General features: G+C 56.0%; 1 protein-coding gene across 1 annotated transcript; it reads left to right on the top strand.

Moving 5' to 3' along the window:
• Positions 1-3,154: 3,154 nt before the first annotated feature.
• BCAN (brevican) lies at positions 3,155-16,485 on the top strand. Its single transcript, XM_060142300.1, has 13 exons — positions 3,155-3,245; positions 3,956-4,330; positions 4,635-4,809; positions 5,085-5,212; positions 5,702-5,995; positions 7,959-8,180; positions 8,745-9,395; positions 12,886-12,993; positions 13,660-13,818; positions 14,432-14,514; positions 14,879-15,023; positions 15,492-15,682; positions 16,012-16,485. Exons 1-13 carry the CDS (start codon positions 3,155-3,157, stop codon positions 16,117-16,119), a joined length of 2,730 nt encoding a protein of 909 aa, XP_059998283.1. The 3' UTR covers positions 16,120-16,485.
• The last annotated feature ends 3,384 nt before the right edge of the window (positions 16,486-19,869 follow it).

The following is a 19,869-nucleotide window of genomic DNA, read 5'->3' as shown; positions in this document are numbered from 1 at the left end:
CTGTTGATAACAGCATCATCCACATTTCAGGTTTTATACTAGGAGGAGTTACAATAGCTCAGCTGACGATGTTGCTAATCATATTGTTAGTTGTGCTTCCAATAAATAGGACTATTTATATGGTTACCGCAATTACTCCTGCAGGCCCTGCTAAGGCCTCACTGATATCGTGTAGGTTCCTGTTGCCCCTCACACAGCCACTAAGGGGGTAGCTGAAAGCTTCCCTCCTGCTGTGACTGAAGCTCTGGCCTCTTGTGCATCCCTGCTCACCCTGCTGAGTGCTGGAGCTCAGTCCCCATGGGGCAGACCTTGAACTGCCAGCTGGTGGGCATTCAGCATAGAGATGGTGGGCATTGGGTATGTGTGCATGCGTGCGCGCACACACACGCACACACACGCACACACACACACAGCTTGGTCTTGATTCTCTGTGCACTGGGTTTTTGAAGGCTGTGAGGGGATAGACATCCATGGTCAGACAGGAATGATAATGTGACAAGGGGGAAGTTTCCTGAACAGCTGGGAAAACTCAAGACAAGGGAAGAAGTCCAGAGGCTGTAGCAGAGGGATGGTGTGGCATCAGGGAAAGGGACAGGAAGACTGCTGAGCTCTTGAGGATAGAGATGAAGTGGTGGTGTGTCCTGCTCTGGAGGATGAGAAGATGTACTGGAGGTGGGTGGGTGTGTGCTATGGAGACCAAGCCTGGGATCCTTGAGTCTGAGTCTGGTACCAGAGGAGGGGATGCCTAAGTTTTCTCAGGACTCCTAGCTATACCAGGAAGGGGCTGAGGCCCAAGCTTGGTGTGGGGTTGGGAGGTGTGCAGAACTCTCTGACTGAGAACCACACAATCAGGGCCACTCTCTTGGCTCCTCTGGTCAGTGACTCCAAATCTTGGAGATGAGGGTGGGATACTCTCTATGATTCAAGGCATCCAGGTCCTCATCAGACTCAGACTTTCTCCCTTCATTCCCCCACTTACATAACAGAGGTGAAAGGCGGGGTCTAGGGTGTTGGTCCCAGAGTGGCTCCAACTATATGGGTTTCTGGGCCGCCCATCAGAGAGCTCTGAGTAGCTCCAGCTCCAGCCCAGGGTGAGGGGAGGGAAGGCGCCAGAAAGGGGTCCAGCTTAGGACCTGGCACAGCTCAAATGCATCTCTCAAGCACCCGGCAGGCACTGGCTGTTCATACCAAATGGTCCCCACTCCAACCCCAGAAAGCAGTCCTCTCAAGGGCCCCCATGCCCAGAGTTGGTCTCACACCCTCTGATTGGGCCCCATCAAGAACCTCCTCCCTCTCAAAGGTCGAAGAGAGGCCCTGGGCATCTGGCTTCTGCCATTCCTCCCCCACCTCTGACCTTGAGGTCAGAGCCACAGAGCCACAGAGCCCTCGATGCCCAGCCACAATGGGGGAAATGGATGTTACCGTGGTGGGGAGGCATCCTTAGGACGATCTGGGATCCTTCAGAGGATCTGGGAGAAGAGGGAAATTTCCCATCAGCCCAGGCTCAGAAAAGGGCAGACATGTATGAAGGCAGAGCCTGAGTGGTCAGGGAAGATAGAAGTGGAACAATGGGCCTGAAGTGGGAATGAGTAGACAGTAGGAATAAGCCTGATGTCTAGGAAGCCTTGCCTGCAGTCTAACCTTCATCTCTCTTGCCGTATCACTGGCCTATTCCATGGCAGCCTTGGCTCTCTGTGCTCTTTTGAGTCTAAGCCAACCATTAAAGATGACGTTGGCTCTGCAGCCTTCCTTCCTGGGGGCACACTGGCCTGGTGCCTGACTTGGTTTCACTGGGGACTCAGGTTCAATCCCTCTCTGGGCCCATTTCTCAATGTCCCACCCCCATCCCTCCATTATGAGAGTGTAAGAGCTTTGAGATCTTCAGAAGAATAGTTCAAGCTCTCAGAGCTTCTGATAGCCAAGGGCAGGAGGGAAATAGTCCCTTTCATTTATTCTCACACACCCCCCTTAGCCCACCCCCCAGCCTGGGGCTGGGGTGGAGGAAGGGAGAGGCTGGATGGAGGCCAGACTGGCAGAGACAGGGGCTTTGTCCCAGCTGGTTTCTGAGCCAGGAGATCCTGTGGGAAAGCCCGTGCCAGGCAGAAAGGAAAGGCTGGGAGGAAGGAGGGAGAAGGCAGCCAAGGATGAGGGGGTGGAGGATGCTGGGGGGTAAAGAGAAGAGTTTCCTTATAAGTAATGGTGCAGTGGGGGGAGGTCAATGAGGGGTTGGGCTGGAGAGGTGTTGTTCATTGCCCGGGTTTAGTCTAGAAAGGCTTCCCAGAGGAGGCTAGGTGGGATGGTACTCAGGGAGGAAGGGACAGGAAGGAAAGGTTGGAGGCGTACTGTGGGAGGAGGAAGGTTCAAAGAAGTCTGGTACTGGGAGGGGCAGAGGAGACTCAAGCATAATGGCACCCACAGTTCATGCTATATGCTGTAAGCATTTATTGAGCTCTTACTGTGTGCAGGGTGCTATACATTTGTACAGGTTTTTTTGTTTGTTTTGTTTGTTTTTTGTTTTTGTTTTGTTTTAGGATAAAAAGCACTCTCAAAGCCCATAGCCTCATGACAACCTGTGAGGTGGTAGTAATGGTGCTCCTTTACAAGTAAGAAAACAAAGGCTTAAAGAGGGTAAGGAACTTGCCTTAAGTCACACAGTGAGTTGATGAGGACCCAGGTCTCAGTTCTGAATAAGAATCCCTTGGTGGGGGGGACTTCCCTGGTGGCCGCAGTGGTTAAGAATCCTCCTGCCAGTGCAGGGGGCACGGGTTCGAGCCCTGGTCCGGGGAGATCCCACATGCTGCGGAGCAACTAAGCCTGTGCGCCACAACTACTGAGCCTGCGCTCTAGAGGCTGTGCTCCACAGCAAGAGAAGCCACCGCAATGAGAAGCCCGTGCACCGCAACCAAGAGTAGCCCCCACTCACCACAACTAGAGAAAGCCCACGCGCAGCAACAGAGACCCAATGCAGCCAAACATAAATAAATAAGAATCCCTTGTGGGGAGACAGAAACAGTGTTAATTAATAGTGAGGTGGGGGCAGTGGGCTTCTGGAGTTAGGATATGTGTGATCCGTGTGGACGTGGGAGGGAGTCAGAAGTCCATCCTGAGGTCTAACCCCATCTTTCCTCCTCCATTCCCCCCCTCATCCTGCAGCATGGCCCTACCATCTCTGCCCCTGCTGGCAACCCTGGCTCTGGCCTGGGTCCCTGCGGCCTTAGCTGATGCTCTGGAAGGAGACAGCTCAGGTAAGCAACCCCACTCAGGGTCACTGTCAGTCTCCTGCATCTCCCCTGTGGTAGGAAGGAGCCTCTTGTTCAGCCCTAACCAACGTCTGTCAGCCTTGAGGGACCCAGGGAGGAGACAGAATTGGGAGCACTGTGGGGGAAGATCAGGGCAGGGACATTTGAAAATAAGGGATGATTTGTGGGCCGCTGGTCAGGTGGCGGAATCTTGGGAGTTGGGCTGGGGAGGGGCACTAGGTGCATGGCTGCCAGTCTCCAGGGTGGAGGATGGGAGACCCTTGGGGCACAATGAATGGGGCTGGGAGGCAGAACAGAGGTGGAATTGGGAGAAATCGTGAAAGTGACTGAAGGGAACAGACTGGGAAACTTTGGGGACAAGGCTGCAGGACCCAGGGGGTGAGGTTAGAAGACCCTGGGGTGGGGGCCAGGAATCCTGGGGTGGTACTGGGAGACTTTGGGGGTGAATTTGACTGGGAGACTTTGTGGATCGGTCTGTAGGCCGTGGGGGGTGGGCCTGGGGGACCTAGAGGTGGGTTTGCGGGACTCAGCGGGCCCGAGCCCAGGTTCCTGGGGGCGGGGTTACGAAAACCCCCGGGCAAGGCCCGGGAATCCTAGGGCGGGGCGTCGGGATCCTGGGGCGGGGCTCGGAAACCCTGGGGCGGGTCGTGGCAGACCCACAGCACGAAGTTCCAGCCGGCCCCGCCCGCCCACAGAGGACCGGGCTTTCCGCGTGCGCATAGCGGGTGACGCGCCGCTGCAGGGCGTGCTGGGCGGCGCCCTCACCATCCCGTGCCACGTTCACTACCTGCGGCCGCCGCCAAGCCGCCGGGCCGCGCAGGGCTCCCCCCGGGTCAAGTGGACCTTCCTGTCCGGCGGCCGGGAGGCCGAGGTGCTAGTGGCGCGGGGGCTACGCGTCAAGGTGAGCGAGGCCTACCGGTTCCGCGTGGCACTGCCTGCCTACCCAGCGTCACTCACCGATGTCTCCCTGGTGCTGAGCGAGCTGCGGCCCAACGACTCGGGCATCTACCGCTGCGAGGTCCAGCACGGCATCGACGACAGCAGCGACGCTGTGGAGGTCAAGGTCAAAGGTGAGAGGGCAAAGATGGAGAGAGGTTCCCGGAGAGAGGGAGGGGAGCCCACAGTCTGAAGCGGAAGCAAACACCTAGAAGGCACAGACTAAGTTGGAAAAGGAGTGGGTAGCTACAGGCCTCCTGTTACCTCCTTTCTCTCTTCAGGTGGAGGAAATTCTACCCACAGTCTAACTGAAGCCCCTCATGCTGTAGAGGGGGCGCAATTTGGACTTTACCCTTTGTATACCGGGGGTTGACAAGGAGGGGAAGGGGAAGTCAGTGTGCTGGGTGATCCTGCCTCAGGATCCTCTCTGCCCCTCAGGGGTCGTCTTTCTCTACCGGGAGGGCTCTGCCCGCTATGCTTTCTCCTTCGCTGGGGCCCAGGAGGCCTGTGCCCGCATCGGAGCCCGAATCGCCACTCCGGAGCAGCTCTATGCCGCCTATCTTGGGGGCTATGAACAGTGTGATGCTGGCTGGTTGTCCGACCAGACCGTGAGGTGGGCTGGGGCTGGGGCCCTGGAGCTTCTAGCTGTTTCTGAGGTGGGCTGGGGCCTCTGGTTCTGCCAGGGGCTGCCTCAGGCTGGCCATATAGGGCTCCCTGCCTCTGGCGGATGAAGCTGGTCTTTGGAGGGTGGGTTAGGACCCCGCCTTGGTGGGGGGTGTGCATTTCTGCAGAGCTAGGAGGACAATTGGCTGCACTGAAAAGCAATGGGATTCAGGAGGGTCACCATGGGATGGCTCCCTGGTGAAGGCATTTGTACCCTTTCCCCAGGTATCCCATCCAGACTCCACGAGAGGCCTGTTATGGAGACATGGATGGCTTCCCTGGGGTCCGGAACTATGGAGTGGTGGACCCGGATGACCTCTATGATGTCTACTGTTATGCTGAAGAACTAAATGGTGATTGGGGGTAGGGAGTTCCCAGGGGAAGAGCCCCCTCTCCAATGCTGCCCATAGGTCCTCCTGGGCCTCTGCTGGATCTTATCATCCTTTATCATCCTGTATTTAAGTGGGCAGCCGGCGGTAAGGAAACAGTCAGTGTCCCTCCCTCCAAACACTGTCATAGAGACAAGTTCATGGCCAAAGCCTCAGACAGGTGGTAGGAGACTGAGTTTGACTCTGCTGTTACCTGTTGTGCATCTCTCTATGTTTCAGTATCTCTGAGCCTCTGTTTCCTTCTTGGCAGAATTAGGAAGTTGGGCCAGGTTCCTTCGAGCAATATTATCGATCCTAAGGTTCTATCTAGACTTCGATCCTATAAAGTAGTGTGATGGACTGCATGTCGCAGATGAGGAGACTGAGGCCCAGAGAAGCTTGCCCAGAGTCTCTGTGGGAGCCCAGGGTGGAAGGAGCTCCCTTCTTGGTAACCCAGCCTCTTGTTCTCCCCAGGAGAGCTGTTCCTGGGTGCCCCTCCAGAGAAGCTGACATTGGAGGAGGCACGGGCGTACTGCCAGGAGCGGGGTGCTAAGATTGCAACCACGGGCCAGCTGTATGCAGCCTGGGATGGTGGCCTGGACCGCTGCAGCCCAGGCTGGCTGGCTGATGGCAGTGTGCGCTACCCCATCGTCACACCCAGCCAGCGCTGTGGTGGGGGCCTCCCTGGTGTCAAGACTCTCTTCCTCTTCCCCAACCAGACCGGCTTCCCCAACAAGCACAGCCGCTTCAATGTCTATTGCTTCCGAGGTGAGCCCACCTCCCTGCAGAGGCTGAGACCAACCTCAGGGAGGCGGAGTCGAGACCTACGCTCTTACCCCAGCCCCGACCAGTTTCTCTTGGGTCTTTGCCATTTGCCTGAAGGAGCTTTGGGTGGTGCTCAGCTTGTCACTTAGGGTTCTAATTCTGGTTGTGCCCTCTGACTTGGTCTTTGTGGCCTCAAGGAGGGCTCACCTCGCTGCATCTCCTCACCTGCCTCCACACCAGTAGTCCCTGCCTTGTCTCTTCCTGTTGCAAAGCTGCCTCTCCCTTATTGGCCTGCCAAATATGTCTCCATCTCTGGTCAGCTCATGAGCAGACCAGAGATGACTGACATTCTCTGAATCCAATGAATGATCTGCTCCAGTTAACTAAATATGCTTCAGAGGGGTTTCCAGAACCTTCAGCTTGAAGGTATCAGATTTTTACCACCAAATATTGAGGGACAGGCATAATTCCCCCCACAGGGAGCAGGTCCTTAAAGACAGCTGGGTGTAGAGATGGCTTCCTGCCCACATCTTATATTGGGAGCTGGAGGGGAGGCAGTGCCTGCGACCCCCAGAGGCACAGGGCCCAGGCCAAGGATGACTGACAATCAGGGAGGCATTGCCATGGAGCAGTGGAGTCCCTGCCCCAACTGTGAGCCTGCAGTACTGGTACAAGGGCTGGAGGCAGAAATGGAAAGAGAAGACACAGCCTACTAGGAGCCCTTAGTCTGAAGGAGGAAGACACAGTTTCTGCCATGGGAGCCCCCAGTCTGACCAAAGACGAAATGCTTCACTCCCAGCACAAGGAAAGACTGAGAGAAAAGCATTACTTCCCCTGGGACAGATCTCCAGATGGCTTTGGCCCGAGGCTGGGAGGGATGGGGAAGGGAAGTCCACAGGAAGACAGGTCCATCTGGAAAGACTTACTTGAACACAGATAATGGCGATGATGATGATGATAATTATAACAATAGTAGTTAACACTTCTAGCACTGATTACAATTATGTCCCAAGCACTGTTATGGAAAGAAATTGAAGGAGGAACTGAATCAGGAGAAGAGGGGAAGGAAGAGGACGACTATGGCTGGGAGCAGGTGGAGGGCAGAGGCGGGCAAGGGCACAGGTTTGCTTGTCTGGTATGAGCAAGGCTCACTGAAGCAGGTGACGCAGGCAGGATGTGCTGTCCTGTCTTGTCTGGCTGAACACAGCTGGCCCTCAGGGCTTTTCTTAGCCCAATTCCACCTTTGCTTCACTGGCTTTCTGCTCTTGGTTCCCTTCCCCTGGGACAAGGTAATTCATTCTAAAACTCTGGTTATTTGAAGAGAGCAGATCCTGGAAGGATGGGGTGGCCACTTCCCCTTTTGCCCCAACACCGAGATCATCGGGTGGTGATGGTTGAATGTCCTTCCTGTACCCTACCCTTCAGCTCTCCTGTGGTGATGGCAGCCTGTCCCCTTCCATTTCTAGAGTCTTAGGGTGACTGGGGTCCCTCACACCTTACCCTAAAACCAGGGTCCCAAGGTGCTGAGGCCATTCTGTCCATCCTTCTGCCTCCATCTCCTTACTCAAGGGTGACCTCTCCCCTGAGCCTTCCTTTACCATTCTATCTAAAGTAACACTTCCCATCTCCTTACTAAACGTAACTGTTCTTTATATGGTAACATTATATGTTTATTTGTTTGTCTGTATCTAGAACATAAATTCCCTTGAGAGCAGGAAGCTTGCTGTTTTGCTGTGCACTGTATCCTCAGTGCCCAGGAGAATGCTCGGGTACTTGATTAATGCTTGAGGAATGAGTGATGAAGCCCCGGGGTGCTCTCTGGGCCCCATGGGTGCTCCATAGGGAAGATGAGAGACAATTAAGAGAATTCCATGGTCTCTGAGTCTAACCCAGAACCCTCACATGCAGGCCTGTGAGGGCAGAGGCACCTCCTTAACCTCCCATCGGCACTTTCCTCCTGCCACAGACTCTGGCCAGCCCTCTGCCATCCCTGAGGCCTCTGACCTGGCCTCTGATGCACTGGAAGCCATTGTCACAGTGACAGAGACCCTGGAGGAACTGCAGCTGCCTCGGGAAGCTGTGGAGAGCGAGTCCCGGGGAGCCATCTACTCCATTCCCATTATGGAGGATGGAACAGGTGGAAGCTCCACTCCAGAAGACCCAGCAGAGGCCCCTAGGACCCTCCTAGGTAACTCAAATCTCTTATCCTGGGGATATCCACACCTGGGAGAAGTTGGGGCAGAAAGGGCAAGCCCAGGCTGAGGCCGGGGTTGTCGCTGCCGTGATTCTCCCCTGTCCTCTGTCAGCAGCACAGTCGTGCAAGGCACCTCTCCTGTTCCTCGCCCAACCTTTGCCTTTCCAGCAAATCCCACTCCCAGATAGCTGGGTCTGGAGATGCTTAGACTAAGGAGCTGCCCTCTGGGAAGGAGGGATCTCCTTTCTTTGGTCTCTCCTCCCCCTCACCTACCCAAAATAAACAGAGAATTTTAACAGACTGGGAGAGGGAGATGCAACCACCAGGTTTTCCTGGGCTAATGACAGCTCATAGAGCCTTCTCAAGTGTTGCCTCACCATTGCAGCTCCAGTTGAAATTCTTCTGGTGTGGAGCAAAGGCAGTTCCTCCCCAGGGCAGGCTCTTCCCGCTCCCTGAGGGCTCACCCTCCCCAGCCCCACCTTTCTCCCCTTCCCCTTCCTTCTTCCTGTCCTCTGGTGGGTGCTGTCCCTGGTGCTGAACCATCTGTGCTTTGCCTAGAATTTGAAACCCAATCCATTGTACCTCCCCTGGGGTCCTCAGAAGAGGAAGGCAAGGTGTTGGAGGAAGGAGAGACATACAAGGATGAAGAAGAGAAAGAAGAGGAAGAAGAAGAAGAGGAGGAGGTGGAGGACGAGGCCCTGTGGGCCTGGCCCAGTGAGCTCAGCAGCCTGGACCCAGAGGCCCCTCTCCCCACTGAGCCGGCTCCAGAGGAGTCACTCTCCCAGGCATCCCCACCAGTGAGGGCAGTCCTGAAGCCTGATGCATCACCACCTCCCTACGGAGAGCCAGAGGCTCCCAGGCCTCCAACGGTCCTTGGACCACCCACGGAGGCCCTGCCCTCTCCCAGGGAAGGGAACCTGGCATCCCCATCACCTTCCGCTCCGGTTGGGGCAAGAGAGATAGGGAAGGAGACTGGGAGTCCTGAGCTGTCTGGGGTCCCTCGAGGAGAGAGTGAGGAGACAGGGAGCTCCGAGGATGCCCCTTCCCTGCTTCCAGCCACACGGGTCCCTGAGGGTACCAGGGACCTGGAGACCCCTTCTGAAGAGAATTCTGGAAGAACTGTCCCAGCAGGGACTTCAGTGCATGCCCAGCCGGTGCTGCCCACTGACAGTGCCAGCCATGGTGGAGTGGCCGTGGCCCCCTCATCAGGTAACTTTGCCCAAGGCTCAACCTCCCTCTTTATCCTCGTCCTCTTTCCCCCCCTGCAGCTCTGGATCACCTGACCTATAGTCCTTTAACCCACCACTGCCCCAGACTCTCTTGTCCTTTGCCTTCATTCTCCTACCCACCTCTACCTGTGGGCTTCCAATCTTGGATACCCCACCTTGTGACTTCCATTCCAGCTCTCTGAGTCCTCACCCTGTAACCCCCAACTCCATGACTCCTACCCTGTGACCCTGTCCCTGTTTCTGAGATCCACACTGTGACCCCCAGCCCTACCACCAAACACCTGGAACTTTTTCCTACCCTCGGCTCTCTACCTGTGACTCACATCTCACTGGCCCCACAGAGGACCCTCATGCCTTGTTCAGTGGGTGCCCTCATTGCCTTTTGCGTTCTTCAAGGCCCAGGCCCGTCCTCCACTGCTCCCTCCCCGTCCTGTGTGCCACCTCCCTTCAGCTGCCTCCCACTGGTATCAGGGAAGCCTGGGGTCCCATGCCCACCCCTCAACCTTTGGGGTCCAGGAGAGCCCTATCCCCACAGAGCCTTAAGCAACTACTTCTGTGAAGTACTTTTTTCGACTGTTTCATGGAAACAAGCCTTGGAAATAAATCTCTATTAAACCGCTTTATAACCAAAACTCTGGCACCCTCTGTCTCCACCCCCAGCTGTCTGCCCCTCCCATTCCATGGAGTTGTGTCCTGGGTAGCTCTTTGATGGTTCTTTTGGTGCCATCTCTCCCTCTGTGTCTCTCTGTCTCTCTCTTTCTCCCCCTGGGTCTTTGTGTGTCTTTGTGCCTCTTCCGTCTCCATCTTCAGCCTGCACCCTTTCCTGTCCTAGCAGTCTAACAGCCCCTGCCGTTCCCTTGTCCTCTCCTCAGGCCTGTCTCCGCCTTCCTTCCTGACTGCTGAGATCCCAAATCTGACTGTACACTTTACCCCAGGGAAGTCTTTGTCTGTCAGTCTGCGGGAGTGCTGGGAGTTGTAGTCCCTCACTCCTGATGGAGAGAAACCTCTGCAGGCCAGAGTGTGTGTGTGTGTGTGTGTGTGTACACGTGTCCCTTTCTGATCCATCTTGCTGGCTCCCATCTAGAGCCATACATACAGAGGACTGACAGAGAAAGCCCCTCTTAGCATGAAGGCCATTCCCTGGTGTCCAGGTGCCCCAAGGCTCTGTTCCCCTCCCCCACATATCAGCAGGGGAATGGTATCTCGCTTTCATCCCACTGCCCATGGCCTCCCCCTCCTCCACTAACTCCTGCACTAATGACCACCCTCACCCACTATTTCACCCTTCCTGAACCCAAAGGATCTCAAAGTTCCTATTGCTGGAGAAGAAACAAATCAGGAGGGGAGGATGGAGAGTGTGGAGGGAGGGGGAATGGGGAGTTAGGTTCTGGGGTCTGAGAGAAAGAAGCCCTATCTATTCAGTGAAGGTTGAGCTTCCAAATGGAGATCTCTGGAGAAGGCTGGGACCCTCCTAGTACCAGGGCCATTCTCCTAGATGGCCCAGGGTGGGCTAGGGGGCTCTACGTCACACCTAGGTGCACTCATTTCAACTACTGTCTCCCTGCCCAGCTGGCCTTGGAGTTCAGTGCTGTGGGGTGAGGAGGGCCTTTGGTGGGAGAGGATCACCATTGGAAGTATCTGCGGTGTCTTAGTTACCCCACCTGGGGGATGAATGAGAGGTCCTCCAGCCTGCTATTGCAGCAGGAAGGAAGGAAGAACTTTCTGATTGTGTATAGTAGTTGATCCAGAAGGGGGGAGGCGGAAGACCAGAAAGTCTCAAGAGGAGTTCCTTCACCGCCAACACCCACCCCCCACCATCCTGGTTCAGGTTCTGCCACCCACAGCCAGGGGGAGGGACCTGTGGCTTGGGTACGGCCCCAGGGACCAAGTTTGAGAGTCTTTGGCCCCCAGGGTTAGGGGGTTGGACAGAGAGGAGCAGAGAGGATCACGGGAGGAGCAGGAAAGTGTGAGGAAAGGAAGGGGGCTCAGGACTCCTACCCTCTGTAGGACCTGGTCCTTAAAGGGTTAAATAAAATACTTCCCCTTCTTGCTTTGCCCTAGGAGGTAGCAGTACCAGCTTGAAAGAAACTATTGGCAGAAGGGGTGATGACAGGGGGAGTGGTGTTGGAATAGCTGATTCATTTTACCCAAAACAGCTAGGTCATCCCAGCAAAATTCTTTGAATCACCTCCAGCTTCTCCTCCCCCCACCTCTGCTCTGATCCCCACCAGGCAGTGGGATCTTGGGCCAGAGTAAATCACTGTGGGCATGGGCCTTGGCTGCTAGGAGTGGATGGCTTGGTCTGAGGGGTCCTGCCCAGGGCTGGGCCGAGAACACTGACCTGCTCTGTCAGTCTGTGGGGCCATCATCTCCAGGTCATCCGGATCAGAAAGGAGTAGAATCTGACAGCCCCTTCAGCACCTAGGCCCAGTCTAAGGGCAGCCACCCAAGATCATGAGAGAGAGTCCAGAAGAGAAGGCAGATGGCCTAGCCAGACGGAGCTGGATGTAGACAACAGATTGCAGGCCTTCAGAGTAGTGTGTTAGTCCAAGAAGACTGCCTGGAGGAGAGGGGCCAGAAGGAAGGAACAAAATGGACTGAAGGGGTTTCTAGGCTGGGGAACCTGCAGGAGGCCCCAAGTGGAGGGGGAAAGGGGAGCCTGGTAACGGGGTGGGGGGAGAGTCCTGGGAGATAAGAAGGGGAGGCAAAGAGGTTGGGTGATGTTGAGAGAGTGTGTGGAGCCAGTGCTACAGGACAGGGGGAGCTGCTGCAGCTCCATTCCTGGGAAGGGTTGGGGGGGGCGAGGGAGTAGGGCATAGAGTGAGGGAAGTGCATTGGCTCTTCACTAAGAGCTTCTGGGCCTGGCTCTGCCCAGTGGACAGCAGGAGGAATGGTTAGCTCCCTCCTAGACCACCCCAGTGTCAGATCCCAGAAGCAGTAAATGGCAGGCCACACCTCACTGTTGCTATGGTGACTCTCCTCTCCTTCAGTTCCACCCAGCCCACCTAGACTACACAGAACTGTGCTAGGACCTGGCACAATGACAAGGGGTGGGGGACTAAACTCTAGGCCTAGAGAGGTAAAGTGACTGGCTCAATGTACCCAGCAGATGCAGGAGCTAGGTAAGAGTCCAGGACGCATGACTGACAGCCCAGTATCTTTCCCCTTAGTGGGATTAAACCCTGAAGGCCTTCCTGGACACTCCTCTCGGCCCCTGTTAGACGTGGCCCACACTGGTGGGCATGACAGTGACCAGCACTGGGCTGAGCCAGTGCTGAAGTGGGGGGCAGTGAGGAGGGGAAAAAACCCAGAACTCAGGTCTGGGCTGTGACCAGAGGCAGGCTCCAGGGAGAACATTTAGGGTGCTGTGATAGCCCCCAGGACAAGCGGGTCAGGGCTGGGACCCCTGAACCCTGTGCTGCAGAGCTGTGCTCCCCTGGCCCCCCACCTCACACCTCTCTCCCTCTCAGGTTACTGTGTCCCCAGCCCCTGCCACAATGGTGGGACGTGCTTGGAGGAGGAGGAGGGGGTCCGCTGCCTATGTTTGCCTGGCTATGGGGGGGACCTGTGCGATGTTGGTGAGTGTGCTGAGGGGCTGCGGTGGGGGGAGAGCTGAAGCCTAGACCCTGCCACAACGCGCTAGTTCCAGGGGGTGGGACGGGACACTGGTTTGGGCCTTGCCATTAATGAATTTCCATTTGTTGTTGTTGTTGGAGCCACCCCGCACTTTGCGGGATCTTAGTTCCCTGACCAGGGATTGAACCTGGGCCTCCTGCAGTGGAAGCGCGGGAAAAGAATCCCCATTTCAGACAAATCACATAACTTCTCTGAGCCCTCCCCTCAATTTCCTCATCTGTTAAGTGGAATCAAAAAGGACTCTCTCAGGGAATCTATGCTCCTGAAATTTGGCAGGCAGGCAGTACTTGTCGGTTTCCATTCTCCTGGGAAGAGAGGAGGGTTCAGCTCTTCTTTAGGAAGGAGGATTGCAGAGACCCAGGCCGGGACTCCAGCCTCACCCTGGTCTGTGTCGCTCAAGAGAAGGAAGGCATCAAGGCCCCCCTCCAACCAGGGCCCTTCCAGCTCCTAGCTGCTCCTTTTCTACTCTCTCTTTGGCACCGCCCTCCTACACTTAGCCCGCCCCCTCGGTCTGAGGTGGTGGGAGGAGCCCAGTCCCTGTCTGGGGACCCAGCCTCTCAGAGTTTCGGCGTTCTCCCGCCTAAGGTGCCTGCCCTTCTGTGTCCTAGGCCTCCACTTCTGCAGCCCCGGCTGGGACGCCTTCCAGGGCGCCTGCTACAAGCACTTTTCTACACGAAGGAGCTGGGAGGAGGCGGAGAACAAGTGCCGGATGTACGGCGCGCACCTGGCCAGCGTCAGCACGCCCGAGGAACAGGACTTCATCAACAGTGGGCTGGGGACAGGGCGGGAGGCGACCCTCATCACCTGTTCTCTCACACACTCACTCACTCAATAATCAATCAATCAATTAATGAGTGTGTTAATTAACCCCCTTATACATTAATTCAGGTACTCATTACTTGGTTTACCTCATTCATTCATTCATTCACTTTTCTTTCCTCTCTCCCTCCGTCCCACTCCACACGTGGGTAGTGGGGCTTCAGGCAGGGGAGGGCTGAGATTCGCGCAGGAAATACACCTGCATCAGCCTGGCGGTTGCTTGGGGGCTTATCTTTAGTCGCTCCCCACCTCCCTGGCTCTCCTGCCTCCCTCTACTCTCCCCGACTCTGACCTTGCTGAGAGTTTTCACTTTTTCCAGAGTTTCCCTTTTCTAGCCCTGGTGATATTTTTCTTCTTCCCTCACCCCCCACGCCCCTGCCTTCCATCCCGCCCTTGTGCAGATGTTGCAGGGATAAGGATACCGGGAAGCGCGGATTTGGGGTTGCGGGAAGGACTTCCCCCCGCGAGCACCCACAGACAGCCCGATGACAGGGAATGGCCGCCATCTGCTGGCAGCGAAGCTCACTGCACACCTTCGTCTCCCCTGCGGTTCTTCCCCAGATCGATACCGGGAGTACCAGTGGATCGGGCTCAATGACAGGACCATTGAAGGCGATTTCCTGTGGTCAGATGGCGTCTCCCTGGTGAGAGGTTCTGGCCGCCCCTCACGCTGTCTAGGTCGCTTCTTCGAAGCATTTCTGCCCTCTACTCCCAATAACCCCCATCCCTCCCTCTCCTTTTACTGGCCCCTTACCTTTTCCTCTTCCTGGCCCTCCTGCATTCCTTGTGTCCCCTTCTCTTCTCTTCTGGTTCCCATTATCCTTCCCCCCAAAGCCCCTGACATCTTCTTTTTCCTTCTGGGTCCCCTACTCCCCATCCCTCTAGCCTTCCCTCTCCTGGTGCCCCTCCCCCACCCCCTTCTCCTCAGGTCCTCCAGGTCCATTCCTCCCAGTGCTCCTGGGGCTGGAGCTCCTCACCACCTCCTCCATCCTCCCCCCACCCTCCCAGCTCTATGAGAACTGGAACCCTGGGCAGCCAGACAGCTACTTCCTGTCCGGAGAGAACTGCGTGGTTATGGTGTGGCACGATCAGGGACAATGGAGTGATGTGCCCTGCAACTACCACCTGTCCTACACCTGCAAGATGGGGCTGGGTGAGGGCGGGCGAGGGGGAGGAGGGGTGGGGGCTAGAGAATCCTGGAACTGATGTGTGTGCAGAAGGAGGGTGCAAAGCTACACAGAGAAATCAGAAATGCGTCCCAGGCCGTGGGCATGGGCGGGATAACAAATTAGACGGGTCCATTTGGAACCCCTACTCTTTATTATTTATTTATTTGGTTGCACCGGCTCTTAGTTGCGGCCGGTGGGCTCCTTTGTTGTGGCATGCAATCTCTTAGTTGCAGCATGCATGTGGGATCTAGTTCCCTGACCAGGAGTTGAACCTGGGCCCCCTGCATTGGGAGCTCGGAGTCCCAACCACTGCGCCACCAGGGAAGTCCCTGGAACCCCTACTTTTTTGTGTGTGTCAGGTTATGGCCTACTCCTCTCCTCCTTCATCCCAATTCTGGGAACTGTTACCCCCAGAGCCCAGCTCCCAGTTCCTGACTGTGTCCCCCCTGCAGTGTCCTGTGGCCCCCCACCAGAGCTGCCCCTGGCTCGAGTATTTGGCCGTCCACGGCTGCGCTATGAAGTAGACACAGTGCTTCGTTACCGGTGCCTGGAGGGCCTGGCCCAGCGCAACCTACCACTGATCCGCTGCCAGGAGAATGGTCGCTGGGAGCCCCCCCAGATCTCCTGTGTGCCCCGCAGGCCTGTGAGTGCCAGGAGGAGGCAGGTGGGGGGCACTAGCCAACACAACCCTGGGCTCCAGTCCTAGCTCTGTCCATCACTGGCTGTGTAATCTTGGAGTTATCACTACCCCTCTCTGGGGCAAAGAGGAGGTGGGCTGAATGCTCCGGGGTCCCCTTCAGTGTTGCTGTCTGAGAATATGCAGCCACAGTCTGGGCTCTTAAGGGCTGAGCCAGGCAAAGTGTTTTGATGAGGTCAGAGGTCAAGGAGCAAGAACCCAGAGGGCAGGCTCTGAGAAGAGAGAGAAGGAGGAGGAGCCCAAGGGTGGAGGGTGAGTGTGTGTGTCTTTCCCAGGCTCGAGCTCTGCGCCCAATAAAAGCCCCAGAAGGACATCAGAGGAGGCTCCTGGGGAGCTGGAAGGCACGGTTGACACCCCCTCCCAATCCCGCTCCAGGTCCCTAAGGGTCAAGGCCCCCAGCACTGCGCTCTGCCCCCAACCCTCCCTCCAACCCATGCTTTTCCCATCACAGGGAGTGACAACGAGAGGGGTGGAGCTGAAGTCCAGGTGATAGTGCCTGGAGGGGCTTCTGTGAAATACCTGGGTAGCTCCAGCCCTGCCTTAGGCTCTCTCACCCCTACCCTGGGCATCAGGTTTTTCCCTCAGGGCCTTGAGTAGGTTCCTAAGTGCCTCAACTGCCCTCTCCTTGCCAGCCATCCTGTCCTCTCCATTCCCCTGGGGGGCTCTGTGCCCACTCATTCTCGGTTTTCCAAGAGAATGGGTTCGCAGGGTGGAATACCTGTAAAACCAGCAGGAAATAAAGCTGCATTTGAGCCCAAACAAGTTTGATGCCTCTGTGTGTGAGAGAGAAAAGTGGAGTTGGGCCGGGCCTCACAGGATGAATAGACCTTCTGTGTTTATTAGCTTCTGAAGATCAGAGAAATCCTCAAGATGTCAGTGCCCGATATGAGTGCCCGGCACAGAATAGCTGCCCTGTAAGTATTTATGGAATGAAGAAGCCCACGGGGGTTGGGGAACAGCATGAGGATATTTGGAAGAAGCTGGAGTGCCCAGAGTGTCCAGTCAAGCAGACCTGGAGTTCAGTCTGGGGAGGTAGAGGGGCTGAGGGCCCGGAGAGGAAGGCAGAGAGGTGGGTGCTTTGGTGTCCCCATTCCGAGGTCCCAGAGGGGGATTCTCCCAGGGGGTGTGAGGGTGAAGGGAACGCAGAGGGTTAGGCTTCGAGAAGGCTTACTTTCAGCAGAAGAAGCAGAGATGCAGGAACGGGGAAACAAGGGCGGGCGGGGATCTGGGGAACGACCTGTGAGGCCCATAGGCTGTGGTCAGCAGAGGGCGCTGCGGCTGCAGACACGTCAGCCTGAGAGTGCCGTGTGCGCGTGCGTGAGTGGAGCCGAACTGGAGGAGTCCCAGGATACCGCCAGGGAGCGCTGGGGTCTGTCTTTCTGAGGAGCCCAGGGAAGGGAAGCGGGTTGCGGGCTGTGGGGCGGGAGGAAGGTAGGACTTCCGGCCAGGCTGAGCTGGCCCTGGGGTCTGTGAGTCAGCGGAGATTGGGATGATGAGGTCACTCTCTGAATAGTGGAGAGAGAATGATCAGCTGCGTGTGTGTGTGTGTGTGTGTGTGTGTGTGTGTGTGCGTGTGTGTACCTCATCGCAGTCCACTGAATTGTGCCTTCTTGTGCCTCCTGGTAAAGTGTTTTGTCAGCATGCTGTCTTCTCGATGGGGATGAATCTTACTGCTGCACATCCTCACACTTAACCACACTGGTTCACACACATGCACACACGTGTGCACACTGTCATGTGTACACACTTCTGCTTGTGCCCACGGTCACACCACATTCACGCACATGGGCAGTTCTTACTCCTTTTTGCAGAAGTCTGTAAAACCTGATAAACCTAAGGGATAGGGAGACAGATCCAGCGGAGCAAAAAGCTTAGAGAGGGCAACATGAAGAGACCCAGACAAGTGAGACAGGACAGAGAAAGACAGGCGATTGCTGGGGGGAGCTGGGGGCTCTCCCAGGCCATCCCTGCCCAGGCCCATCCTGGGCCTTCTCCAGGTATGTAAACCCCAACCAGCTGGTCTCTGAGACACCAACACTGACCTCCCAGACCCAGCTCCTAACCAATCACCAACCACCACATTCCTCTCTTCGCCCCAGGCTCTCCTGTCCCACCTTCTGCCCCGCCCACACTCCACACCTCCACAGGACACAGCCTAGCATGGCTAGGGAGTGGGACTGTTTTTTAAGCAGCTGCAAAGAAGATGATCCTGGGGCCAGAGCAGAACCCCACTTTATCCTGTATTACCCTGCAATTACCCACTCATTGCACTTTTAGGGATGTCAGAGCATTAAGCTGGAATTGTAAGTGGATCAAGACCAAAGTGGGCCTTTGAAGGTGGGGTCTGAAGAGGAGAAGGCTGGGGAGGGGGCAGTGTCTGTCCTTGGGTTTTTATTTTTTAATTAAATCATTTTTTATTTATTTTTGGTTGCACTGGGTCTGTATTGTGCGCGGGCTTTTCTCTAGCTGCGGTGAGCGGGGGCTACTCTTCCTTGCGGTGCGTGGGCTTCTCATTGCGGTGGCTTCTCTTGCTGTGGAGCACGGGTTCTAGGTGTGCGGGCTTCAGTAGTTGTGGCACATGGGCTCAGTAGTTGTGGCTCATGGGCATAGTTGCTCCACAGCATGTGGGATCTTCCTGGAGTAGGGCTTGAGCCCGTGTCCCCTGCATTGGCAGGCGGCTTTTTAACCACTGTGCCACCAGGGAAGCCCTGTCCTTGGGTTCTTAAGGGAGGTTGTCTCAGAAACATATCCTCACAGAGATGGAGTTTAGGTAGCAGGTTGGATTTCCTGGAGAGACTCTGGTGGTAAGCTGGAAGGGGCTTTGGTTTCCCAGCCTTGTCATCAGCTTTCTCACTGAATCTCCCGGCAGCAGTAGGCAGGGATCTACCATCATTGATCTGTGGGTGAGGAGAGTTCCAGAAGAACTAGAATCCCCCCTGTTCCCCTGACACCTGCTGAGCTGCTTGGGCAGGGCTGCCGGAAACGGAAGCCTTCTCCTGGCTTTGTTGGACTTCCTGGGGAAGGGAGAGCTGGTCCAGGGATGACTCAGCACCCTGCACAGAATCTAACCCCTGGACCAGTGTGTGTGTGTGTGTGTGTGTGTGTGTGTGTGTGTGTGTGTGGCCTCTCTTGGTCTGGATAGGGGGAATCGGCCCCTCATGGAGTGTCATCCCTATCTCTTTGGACAGCTGGAGTAGGGGCACAGCTGTATCTACCTCTGCCTCCAGGACACAGCAGAGTGCCCTGGGTATACGGTTAAGCTCCCAGCCTCCTTCCCACATATCTAGAATGGGGGTTCCCTCCCCCTCTATGTAGAGAGAGGAGGCCCAGCTTGGGTTAGGGGCTTGGGCATTGAAAAGGGGCCTGAGAGCCCAGGGAGATGGGCCTTCCAGAGGTCCTCCACCTGCCAGGGTCCCCAGTTTTTCCCAGGCTGCTCTTACCCACATCCCACCTCCCCATTCCTCCCCCACTCCCCACCCCCCCACCCATAACTCCCACACACTGCCCTGACCTCACTGAAGCCTTTGTCCTAGGCTGTCTGTGGGCCTGTCTCCTGGGCAGGGAGAGAAAGGGCCCCATTGTCCTGGCTGCCTTCTGCGACACAGTAGCTCCCAAAGACTTCCAAAAATGCTCAGCCTGTCAGACCCCCGTGGGTGGGAGGGCTTTCCGTAGGGGCTGCAGTCAGATCCCGCATGGAGTGAGGATCCAGGTGCTGTCTCTCCCGGCGGTATAAAGGTTCCTCTGTTCCCCAGGCTAAAGGTCCTTCCTGAGATCTAACTTCCCGTCTGCCTCCTGCAAAGCAGCCTTCTTCCTCCTGGGAAGGGAGAACTGAAAGATTCAGGGACAGAGCAGGAGAAAAGGATTGGGAAGGAGAGGAGAGAAAAGAAAAGAGGAAAATGGAAGAAAAATGTGAGGAAATTCCCCACTGAAAGACTCTAGACTCTCGTTAATCGTCTGAGTGTGTAGATCCTGTGGCCTGTGTGTTTATTTCCTGATGATTCTTCCTTGGTCTTTAGAAGTTGTTAACAGAGGGAAGGCTATTGGTTGACCACTTTGGACTTGAGCCCTTAAGAGAAACAGCCCACAGACCGCTGGCCCATGTTCTATGGGCCCCAAGTGGCATCTAAGGGTTC

Source organism: Lagenorhynchus albirostris, chromosome 2 (genome assembly GCF_949774975.1).
Source record: "Lagenorhynchus albirostris chromosome 2, mLagAlb1.1, whole genome shotgun sequence".
Taxonomy (NCBI): domain Eukaryota; kingdom Metazoa; phylum Chordata; class Mammalia; order Artiodactyla; family Delphinidae; genus Lagenorhynchus; species Lagenorhynchus albirostris.
Note: the sequence above shows the minus strand (reverse complement) of the source record. Positions and strands in the feature narration are given on the sequence as shown.

What these genes read in the sequence shown, in the direction of transcription:
- BCAN (XM_060142300.1), top strand. Translation starts at nt 3,155, where the DNA reads ATGGCCCTACCATCTCTGCCCCTGCTGGCAACCCTGGCTCTGGCCTGG. An exon ending in GGCCGTGGCCCCCTCATCAG is followed by an intron (nt 9,396 to 12,885) that starts GTAACTTTGCCC and finishes TCTCCCTCTCAG; the next exon opens with GTTACTGTGTCCCCAGCCCC. An exon ending in CACCTGCAAGATGGGGCTGG is followed by an intron (nt 15,024 to 15,491) that starts GTGAGGGCGGGC and finishes TCCCCCCTGCAG; the next exon opens with TGTCCTGTGGCCCCCCACCA.